The 11,559-nt window shown below is 47.7% G+C and overlaps 1 protein-coding gene across 1 annotated transcript; it reads right to left on the reverse strand.

Annotated features, from left to right (window-relative positions):
• Positions 1 to 2,096: 2,096 nt before the first annotated feature.
• Positions 2,097 to 7,206, reverse strand: LOC310949774 (uncharacterized protein). The gene is made up of 2 exons (XM_083917323.1): positions 6,513 to 7,206; positions 2,097 to 4,130 (listed from the first exon to the last, which is right to left on the reverse strand). The coding sequence occupies exons 1-2, from the start codon at positions 6,703 to 6,705 to the stop codon at positions 3,250 to 3,252; spliced, it is 1,074 nt and encodes a 357-aa protein (XP_083773449.1). The 5' UTR covers positions 6,706 to 7,206; the 3' UTR covers positions 2,097 to 3,249.
• Between the last annotated feature and the right edge of the window lie 4,353 nt (positions 7,207 to 11,559).

Raw genomic sequence — 11,559 nt, forward strand, 5'->3', positions numbered from 1 at the left:
ACGGGGAGGACTCCCACAGTGGTTAGTGAGGCAGAGGACTCCCACAGTGGTTAGTGAGGCAGAGGACTCCCACAGTGGTTAGTGAGGGGGAGGACTCCCACAGTGGTTAGTGAGGCGGAGGACTCCCACAGTGGTTAGTGAGGCAGAGGACTCCCACAGGGGTTAGTGAGGGGGAGGACTCCCACAGTGGTTAGTGAGGCAGAGGACTCCCACAGTGGTTAGTGAGGGGGAGGACTTCCACAGGGGTTGAGTATAAAAAAAACATAAATTACCCAAGTTCTGTACTTGCACTTTGTCATAGCCTTAACGGTGTGTCAGTACTTTATTAGAGGTTTGCACCCCGGAACCTTTGTGTCGGGTTTTTGCACCCTGTGGGACTGTTATTGTGGTTGCTCACAGCCCAGGTGGTGCCAATGCTGCTGACGACCCTGCTGATGTCAGAGGGAGGGAGGGAGAGAGAGAGAGAGAGAGAGAGAGAGAGAGAGAGAGAGAGAGAGAGAGAGAGAGAGAGAGAAGAGAGAGAGAGAGAGAGAGAGAGAGAGAGAGAGAGAGAGAGAGAGAGCAGGGATGGTCACACTGTGGTGTCAAAATAAACATTTTCACGGACACCAAAGTCACCGCAATCCTCAGGACGACCACTGTCCCGGCCCACAACATCAGATCATCATGGACAGAGAGAACACCACGGCTGCAGGGCGCCCTTTAAAAACGTCTATAGAAATACAACAAGTCGGCCAGATGTTGAACTGCCGTCAGCTGTTGGCAGAAGAGAGAGAGGACAGAAGAGAGTTAGTGGTAAAGCTGTCAGGAGGTAGTAGATGTCCAGTGAAGGCAGGGGTGCAGCTCTGATGTCAGGATTGGGGGGGGGGGGGGGGCACAAAAGTGGGGTTTTTTTATACCACGCCACCGTAAATCACAACTGCATAGGCTCACTCAACTCCACCACACCCTGATGGAGCAGAGCAGCAGCCACAGCGGGCGGCTAACTGCGCTGCGCTGGAGGACTGAGCGCCACAGGAAGTGCTTCGTCCCTGCAGTCATCAGGCTGTGGACAGGGGCCGCTGACCCTGGCTCTGGTGCCAGGCCCGACCCAATCCATCCTCCACCTCCTCACCTCATTCATTACTGTATCATTCTTTATTTATACATATTTCTTTTATTGTTGAATGACTGTCTTTTGTATAGAGGACGTATTATGTGCACTGTGAGCTGCAGGACACACAGAATTTCCCTGAGGGGATGAATAAAGTATCTATCTATCCCCATATCATCCAAAAAGTAGTGCACATGGAATCATTCACTGCGCTAACCTTTGTTGTTTAAACATATCACTGTTTACGTAACTGTTATGTGAGTAAATCATCATTAAAAGAGTCTTTAGGGGCCATGTAATGTCCACTCACCCCCAGTTCTTCTCCCCATCTTCTCTTTCTCCCGGGGTGTGGGACTACTTTAAGCATGATTCATTAATATGGATGGATATCAAAATAGTCAAACGATAGTCTTCAGCCTCTTATCCGGGGTCGGGTCTCGGGGGCAGCAGCTCCAGCAGGGGACCCCAAACTTCCCTTTCCCGGGCCACATTAACCAGCTCTAACTGGGGGATCCTGAGGCGTTCCCAGGCCAGTGTGGAGATCTAATCTCTCCACCTGGTCCTGGGTCTTCCCCGAGGCCTCCTCCCAGCTGGACCGTAGGTGTGAATGGTTGTCTGTCTCTGTTCGTCTCTATGTGTCCTGTGATAGACTGGCGTCCTGTCCAGGGTGGACCCCGCCTCACGCCCAATGTCAGCTGGGATCGGCTCCAGCCCCCCCACGACCCCGACAGGGACAAGAGGCTGAAGATGAATGAATGAATGATTTACGGAACACATTTATTTTATTCAACATTATTTTTTGTTGTTCAATGAAATAATCCATTAAAGTTCTTCTCACAAATAGATGAAGTCAAAAACATCACTTTTAATAAAGTGTTACAAATGTTTGCTGCTATATTTGCTTATGAGAAGAATACGACGCGCTTTTGGCAACAACAACAACAACAACAACAACAACAACAACAACACGGTAAATACAGTCGGTTTAAATTAACCCTAAATTTTATAAATTATTCTGAAACCCTTGCTCCTCAGGACCCAAGCGACGCTCCCGTGTCTCGCTCCTCAACAGCTGGGTGAGGTGAAGGTAGTTCAACGTTAGTGACCGACCGATAAACAATGAGGTTAATACAGTTGTGGATCATCAACCATCTTTTTCGAGCTATAGTCCTACTACAGTAACGGCACGACAACACACAGAGCAAAGCAAACACGAGACTTTAAAGTGGAGAGAAACATGAAGAAGGTGAAATACCCTGCTTTAGTTTCATCACCACGGTCGATTAAGCCCCAAACATGGAGCTGAATACAGAGGACAAATACTTTGAGACTCTTTAAATGAAGTTTAAGATGTGAGAGCCATAAACAAACAATATTACAATGATCCGCCTTATCTGACTGTTTTTATCAGAGCCGTTTAGAACAAATGTCGCCCTCAGTACCGTATTTTCCGCACTATGAGGCGCACAGAACAGACGCTACAGTGGAGGCTGGGGTTACGTTCTGCATCCATTAGATGGAGCTGCGCTAAAGGGAACGTCAACACAACAGTCGGGGGAGGTCGTCTTGTTGCTTCCTCCACTTCGGCACCATTGATTGGTTCATGTTCAACTCTCTGGCTGCTGCTCTGTTCCCGTGTTCTGCTGCGTGACTAATGGCCTTGAGTGTAAACTCTGCGTCGTAAGCGTGTCTCTTAACAGGAGCCATTTTGGGCTCTTTACACAAACACACACATGGAAATGAAACGGCACGTTTCACGCAGTCGTATATCTCAACATGCACCGCGCGTTACTTCTTCTACGGGGGAAAATAGAGTCGGCGGCTGCTCACCGTAGTTGGAGACCTGTTGTGGCTCAATATTGGTCCATATATAAGGAGCACCGGGTTATAAGGAGCACTGTCGGCTTTGGAGACATTTGAAGGTTTTTAAGTGCGTCTATAGTGCGGGAAATACGGTAGTTCTCTAATGCACCTTTAAAAAAAAGGGTTTAGCAAGCATCTCTACAGCTTTAATTGTAGCGCTCTCACACACACACTTGTGTTTTCTGATGTTACAGAATCGAGTGAGTCTTATATGTCAAACACTGCAAATAAATAGTTTCCCCCCTGCGAGAACAGTTGAGCGTCTGATCAGATGATTCCTCTGAACTGGACAGCTAAGTGGTTTCTCCCACGTGGACGGCCATGTGTCGCCTCAGAGAGATGCGGGCCGCGAAGCTTTTACTACAAAACGAACAACTAAAGGGTTTCTCGCCTGTGTGGACTGTCAGGTGTTGTTTCAGATTACTGCGGTCGGCAAAGCTTTTACTACAGAAGGAACAACTGAACGGTTTCTCGCCTGTGTGGACGGGCAAGTGCAGCTTTATTTGTCCCTTCTGGGCAAATTTTTTGCCACACACTGGACAACTGAACGGTTTCTCCCCGGTGTGCGTTCTCATGTGATGAACATAATTGCTGCTCTTACTGAACGTTTTTTCACAAACTGAGCAGAAGAAACTTTTCCTTTCTGCATGAACTCTCATGTGAGTCGATACTGAACCCGTCTGAGCGGACGAACTAAATGGTTTCACGTCGGTTTGGACCCCAGTTTGTTTCTGCAGCTGCTCCAAGTGTTCAAAGCTTCCAGCACATTCAGAGGAGATACCTGATGGTTCTCCAGTGTTAAAATCCACATCACTTACAGGTTCTTCATTGTTTTGCAGAAGGTTTAAACCTGACTGAGGTTCCTCCGTCTCCTCCCAGTCAACACTTTCATCAGTCTCAGGTTCAGAGGAGTACTCTGGTTGTAAAGGACTCTGTGGTTCTGGTCCTCCACAGTCCTCTCCATCATCATCTTCTTCACTCTTCACATGGACATAAGTGAACTCGTTCTCAGCCTCCTCCAGACCTTGAAGCTGCTCTCCCTCCTCACTGATCCAGAGTTCCTCCTGTTCCTCTTTAATGTGTGGGGGTTCTGGGTCCTCCTGGTCCAGACTGGAGCTCCACTTCTGCTGCTCAGAGGGAACCTCTTCTCTATCCTCCAACAGCTGCTGAACATCTGGGGAAAAGAATGAAATGCATGCACACATCTTAGAAAACTGTAGTTTCAGGTTTACAATTATTGTAATAATTCATAATCACTCGATCCTCTAAATGTTTAGCATGGAGTCCCATTCACACAACTGTTCGAACCAAATGTGTGCGTGCAGTTATACTAAAACTTTTTAAAAACGATTTTCAACATGCTATAGTTAGACATCTCATCTCATCTTCAGCCTCTTATCCGGGGTTGGATCTCGGGGGCAGCAGCTCCAGCAGGGGACCCCAAACTTCCCTTTCCCGGGCCACATTAACCAGCTCTAACTGGGGGATCCTGAGGCGTTCCCAGGCCAGTGTGGAGATCTAATCTCTCCACCTGGTCCTGGGTCTTCCCCGAGGCCTCCTCCCAGCTGGACGTGCCTGGAACACCTCCCTAGGGAGGCGCCCAGGGTTCATCCTTACCAGATGATCCTGAACCACCTCAACTGGCTCCTTTCAACACAAAGGAGCAGCGGCTCTACTCCGAGTTCCTCACGGACGCTGAACTTCTCCCCCTCTCTCTAAGGGAGACTCCAGACCCCCTCCTGAGGAAACACACTTCACACGCTTGGACCTGGACCTGGTTCTTTGGGTCCTGACCTGGACCTGGTTCTTTGGGTCCTGACCTGGACCTGGTTCTTTGGGTCCTGACCCAGCTTTCATGACCACAGGTGAGGGTAGGAACCAGGACTGAGGGTAGATCCAGAGCTTTGTCTTCCTCAGCTCTCTTTTCATCACAACGGTGCGGTAGAGCGACTGCAGCTCCGCCCCCGCTGCTCCGATTCTCCGGCCAAACTCACGCTCCATCGTCCCCTCACTCGTGAACATGACTATACTATTTTCAAAATAGGCACTATGATTTTTTCAGTTTTTTAAAGAAAAGCATCTTAAAAAGCTGTCAGACAAAAGAAGTGGAGTAAAAAGGACAAGATTTACCTTTAAGTTAAATTAAACTACTGAAATACAACTACCTCATATTTACACTTAGGGACAGTAGTTAGGTAGCACCCCCCTCTGCCTGTTGAAGATAATGAGTTGTGTAAATGTGAGAAGGTGCAGCTGTGTGCTCCCTCTCCCTCTCAGCTGTAACTCATGTTGTAACTAGGGACCACCTTAAGGAAATAAAGAGAAAGGGCTCGGCAGAGTGCGTTTCAGAGCGACAGGAGATGGTACCTGAACGCATCTCGGTCCGTTCTCCTTGCAAGTAAAACATATGACCTCTTGTCTTTCTCTCCTTTGTCATGTCTTGGATGCTTCAGGTCAGGGGTGTCACAGTGATCCAGTAAAGAGTCGCTGTGGCTGCAGGTTTTCATTCCAACCAATCAAGAACACACCTGACTCGACTCATTCAATAACCTGAACTGTCTTCACACAGGTGATTTGTTGCACCAGGTGTGTTTTTGATTGGTTGGAATGAAAACCTGCAGCCACAGCGACTCTTTACTGCATCACTGTGACACCCATGCTCTAGGTCAGGGCTGCCCAACCCTGCTCCTGGAGGGCCCCCGTCCTGCATGTTTTAGGTTCCTCCCTGCTCTTACACACCTGACTCTAAAGATTTTCAAACCTGTGACGAGCTTCAGCTGCTTGATAACGAGCAGAGCATCAGACTCAGGTGTGTTGGAGCAGAGAGAAACCTAAAACATGCAGGACAGTGGCTCTGCAGGAGCAGGGTTGGGCAGCCCGGCTCTAGGTGGTTTAAACCTGACACACACAGAATCCCATTCATAAAAGTGTGTGTGTGCAGTTCATTTTAGCATCAGAATATGATCTATTTGTTAAACACATGTGAGCTACACTATGATTTATATTCACTTTCACCCTTTGTTCAGACTTTTTAAGGATTAACGGTCATGTGGAAACAGCTGTGTGACAAATGTAGTGGAGGACTAAGTACAACATTCAGCCCTGAGATGAATTTGCCTGTGACAGAGTATTTCCAGTGTGTTCTGTGACTTTGCTCGAGTAAAGGACGTGAACTCTTCCTCCAGCTCTGGTTTCCAGCACTTTTAAAGTGACGATCAGACATGAAATCGGGTCAGGGGTGAAAAAGGGTGAGTAGGGCGCCTGCGGATATAGTAAATGTGCACGCCAGCCTGTCGCTTAGTCTGACATTTACAATAGATATATGAGGCACAGTGTGGTAAAGGCACCAACAGGGCTTAATGCACTCTTCCATCATAAATGACAGACAAGATTTTTTTTATGGGGGGGTCAAAGAAACCAACCTAAGACTTTTCCACCATTATTGAAACCATCAAGCAGACAGAGCATGAGAGAAGTTTCCCTTTCCCAAAGTTCACAGGAGCCAAATGAGTTTAAGTGGATGCAGTAAGAACAAGAAGCAGACAAGAGTCCAAACCTGCTGTGTGTGAGCGCACTTCCGGGTTGCTGAGCGCGTCCAGCAGCTCGTGTTGTCGCTGGTTCTCTTTAGATCTGGACTCCAGCTCCTCCTCGTACTCTGCTATCGTTCTTTCAAACTGCTCAAAGATCTCTGCAGCAGCCAAACTGAGTCGCTGGTTCACAAAAGCTCTCAGCATTTCAGCTTTAGACATTTTCACTGAGCCACACACACTTTTCCTCCACACACACACTCCCTTAAAAACGCTCCTCTCCGCTCTGTTGCTAGGTGACGCTCGCTCAGGCTACTTCCGGGCGGTTAGCGAGCTAGCTTCATTAGCTTCCGGGAGCGAATTCAGATCTTTTCATATAAAGAGAAGAGCACAGAGTCCATTCAGAGCGGGTTATCTGGACACTGTGGGTCCGTGACAAACACACTCTGCTCTCTGTCGGACAGTCACTCCGACTCGCGCTGTGTGGCCCAGTTCCGTCTCCGTCTGTTTCCGGCTAGCACGATAAGCTAACTGCCTTTAGCATTGTGAGCTAACGGAGATGAGTCTGAGGTGAAACGGGCAGGAAATGAGCACAAAGTCCACTGAAGCACGTTTATCCAAACACACAGGCTCCGGTGCTTCAGTCCGGTTGGATGTGAGGAACTACGGGACGGAAAGAGCGGGAAAAACACGCTTTCAAACAACAAAGAGCCGAGAACAAACTTCTTCAACCAGACTCAGCATGGATCAAGTTAGCCACAGGAAGAGGAGCTGCTTCCGGTACCACTTCTTCTTCAAAATAAAAGAACCATACCTTTATTTACAGGCTCATATTTCTCTGTATCGGTTGTGCAGCAGAAGTTTCCATGTGAATGTTATTTCATACCAGTTTATTACGGATCATTATTATTATTAGACTTTTGAGAAGATCCTTGCAGATAAGATCGTGGATGATGACACTTTAGATTGTGCCAAAGGCTTTCTGATCAAACTGGAGGATTTTGAGTTTGTGCTCATGTTGAACACATATAAACAAATCTTCTCTGAGATTAAGGTGGTGTTTGACATTGTCCAGCAGAGATCTATGGATGTTCTGTACTGCAAGAAAATAACAGAGTCTCTTCTTGCTTATGTCAAAGAGAAGAGGTCAGAGGGGGCTTTCCAGGCTGTCTTTGCCAAAGCAGCAGATCTCACATCGGACCCTCAAACTGAGCACCTGAGAAGGCGCCGTCTGTCACAACTGCAGGATCCCAAGGAGCGCAACAGGAATCTGTACGTCCTAGACAATCGTTCAGAGCAGATACCTCAGCGTTTGACAAATTTGGAAAGCATGCGCTTCTTAGAATGAGTCGATCCAGGAAAATCTGATGAGACAAGTGATTCTAGAGGAGGCGTTTCAGAGTGTCCTGAAAAGTTACGGCCAGTTCTTTGATTCAGGGAGACTGAGGTGTGAACTTCAGGTCCTTTATTCAGACCAGGACCTGAAGAGCAACAGGGGAGAGCTGTGTGATTTCTTTCTGTTTCTGAAAGACATGGAGTTGGACGGTGCAATGCCTCAGCGGTGGAAACTGTTATTAGTAGCAACAGTCGGAGCTTCATCTGCAGCTGTAGAGAGGAGCTTCTCCTGTTTAAAGCGGCTCAAGTCTCACACCAGCAACACAATGGGCCGAGGCGGTTTAAGCAGCCTCGCTCTGCTGCCAGTGAGAGGACACTGGTCAAGGCCCTGGAAAAGACGCCGCGTTGGTACGACGAGGTCACCGATTGTTTTCTTGAAAGGGAACGAAGGGAAGAATTTACATATACATAAACAAACACATTCATGATGAAGGCTGGAAAAATGAACTTCCCCTCCTTGAAAGACCAACAGCCGCCACTGATTTCTGAATCTTATATTATCTCATCTCATCTTCAGCCTCTGATCCGGGGGCAGCAGCTTTAGCAGGGGACCCCAAACTTCCCTTTCCCGGGCCACATTAACCAGCTCTAACTGGGGGATCCTGAGGCGTTCCCAGGCCAGTGTGGAGATCTAATCTCTCCACCTGGTCCTGGGTCTTCCCCGAGGCCTCCTCCCAGCTGGACGTGCCTGGAACACCTTGTAATGATAAATAAATATAGGTAAATAACACTTATTGCTGGGTCTGATAAAGGTGGGGCTAATTGTAAAATATAAGTATCAAAAATGGAATCACTCACGTAAAGTACCCCAACATTGTACTTAAGTACAGTACTTGAGTAAATGTTCTTTCTACCCTTTTCACTGTTCAAATTATATTTAATTTAAATAAATAACAAACCTCTCTAAACAGAAAAGGGTTAGTTTCCAAAACTGAGTCAAATATTGAAGTAAAATCTTGAGTTAGTCATTTATACAGTATTAGTACATGAAACTGAGTCAAATATAAAGTAGCAATATCTAGTAAATGATGTCTCCCTTCTTTACTGCTCTCGTTTTGAATTTGCTCTCGATGTATAAAAAGTACTGGACGCAGCGTTCGAGGCAGAGCCCCGTTCAGTCCTACAAAGATGCTCAGTGGTGCATGAAGACAAAATCAGTTCAATTTCATTCATTCATTCATTCATTAATCTTCAACCTCTTGTCCCTGTCGGGGTCGCGGGGGGCTGGAGCCGATCCCAGCTGACATCGGGCGTGAGGCGGGGTCCCCCCTGGACAGGACGCCAGTCTATCACAGGACACATAGAGACGAACAGAGACAGACAACCATTCACACCTACGGGTGATTTAGAGTCATCAATGAACCGAACACCTGCACGTCTTTGGACTGTGGGAGGAAACCGGAGAACCCGGAGAAAACCCACGCAGACACGGGGACAACATGCAAACTCCACACAGAAGGGATTCGAACCAGGAACCCTCTTGCTGTGAGGCAACAGTGCTAACCACCACACCACCGTGTCGCCAGTTCAATTTCAGGATCTAAAAACACCTGGATGATCGGCACTTCTTCTGTCAAACTTCTTCACTTCTGGCAAAAGCCATTGAAGCCACTGTTCGGTCGTTGTGTCTGAGATCGCTGCAACTAAACGGTTTCTCCTGTGTGAGCAGTCAAGTGTCTTTTCAGATTTTGCTTTCGTGTAAATCCTTTACTACAGACAGAACAACTAAATGGTTTCTCCCCTGTGTGGGAGGTCAGGTGTTGTGTCAGAGTACTGGGGTCTGCGAAGCTTTTACTACAGAGTGAACAACTAAACGGTTTCTCCCCTGTGTGTACCGTCAAGTGACTTTGCAGATTTTGCTTTCGTGAAAATCGTTTACTGCAAAAGGAACAACTGAACGGTTTCTCGCCTGTGTGGACGGGCAAGTGCCGTTTTATTTGTCCCTTCTGGGCAAATGTTTGACTACAATATGGACAACTGAACGGTTTCTCCCCGGTGTGAGTTCTCATGTGATGAACCAAATTGCTGCTCTTACTGAAACTTTTTTCACAAACTGAGCAGAAGAAACTTCTTCTTTCTGCATGAACTCTCATGTGAGTCGATACTGAACCCGTCTGAGCGGACGAACTAAATGGTTTCATGTCTGTTCGGACCCCAGTTTGTTTCCACAGCTGTTCCAAGTGTTCAAAGCTTCCAGCACATTCAGAGGAGATACCTGATGGTCCTCCGGTGTTAAAATCCACATCACTTACAGGTTCTTCATTGTTTTGCAGAAGGTTTAAACCTGATTGAGGTTCCTCCATCTCCTCCCAGTCAACACGTTCATCAGTCTCAGGTTCAGAGGAGTACTCTGGTTGTAAAGGACTCTGTGGTTCTGGTCCTCCCCAGTCCTCTCCATCAGCGTCTTCACTCTTCACAGGGACAGAAGTGAACTCGTTTTCAGCCTCCTCCAGACCTCGAAGCTGCTCTCCCTGCTGACGGGTCCAGAGTTCCTCCTGTTCCTCTTTAATGTGTCGGGGTTCTGGGTCCTCCTGGTCCAGACTGGAGCTCCAGTCCTGCTGCTCAGAGAGAACCTCTTCTCTATCCTCCAACAGCTGCTGAACTCCTGTGGAGATAATTAAATACATGCAGACGTCTTAGAAAACTGTCACATCATGTTTATACTGATTCATTTCTCTCTAGTTAAAGGTTGAATATGGAGAATGAGCCCCCAGTTTCCATGGCAGCAGCCAATAGCATTGGGCATTGTGGGTTGCCAGGGTTGTCTGTTGTTGGGTGCAACTACTGTAGGCTGCCACTGGGTGAAATGGAGTTAGCCAATCGTGCAGCTGCTTGGGAGCCTCAGTGAAGGGGGCGTTCTTTGTCCCACTGCTGGACTTCTTTTTTGTTGTTGGGACGACGATCTGGAGACACTAGATAGTGCTGTTCTGCTCATTCATCAACCTTTAACTCTTTACTTACACACTATGTTATAAAATTTTAAGCTTTTTTCATCCTTTTAACAGTGAATGTAGAAATTGTTCTACCCCTCTTAAACATTCTCATGTCATCAGCTTTTTTATTATGTTTGATAGATTTTTTCAAGACCGAAAGAACGAGGTCGCGGGTCCAAGCGTCTGAAGTGTGTTTCCTCAGGAGGGGGGCTGGAGTCTCCCTTAGAGAGAGGGGGAGAAGTTCAGCATCCGTGAGGAACTCGGAGTAGAGCCGCTGCTCCTTTGTGTTGAAAGGAGCCAGTTGAGGTGGTTCAGGATCATCTAGTAAGGATGAACCCTGGGCGCCTCCCTAGGGAGGTGTTCCAGGCACGTCCAGCTGGGAGGAGGCCTCGGGGAAGACCCAGGACCAGGTGGAGAGATTAGATCTCCACACTGGCCTGGGAACGCCTCAGGATCCCCCAGTTAGAGCTGGTTAATGTGGCCCGGGAAAGGGAAGTTTGGGGTCCCCTGCTGGAGCTGCTGCCCCTGAGACCCGACCCCGGGTAAGAGGCTGAAGATGAGATGGTAGATTTTTAAAGACTTTTCAGACCTGATTTCAGTTCATAATGAGTGTGTGTTGCGTTGTTTGGAGCATGATGTCCGTCTCTACCTGTTGAGTGTCTCAGTCTCTCTGTGTGTGAGCGCACTTCCGGGTTGCTGAGCGCGTCCAGGAGCTCGTGTTGTCGCTGGTTCTCTTTAGATCTGGACT

This window comes from Echiichthys vipera, assembly GCF_963691815.1.
Source record: "Echiichthys vipera genome assembly, chromosome: 7".
Classification (NCBI taxonomy): Eukaryota; Metazoa; Chordata; class Actinopteri; order Perciformes; family Trachinidae; genus Echiichthys; species Echiichthys vipera.

Coding starts and splice junctions, on each gene's coding strand:
- LOC310949774 (XM_083917323.1), bottom strand. CDS start 6,705: ATGTCTAAAGCTGAAATGCTGAGAGCTTTTGTGAACCAGCGACTCAGT. Junction 4,131..6,512: donor AGTGCGCTCACACACAGCAG/GTTTGGACTCTT, acceptor TCTTTTCCCCAG/ATGTTCAGCAGCTGTTGGAG.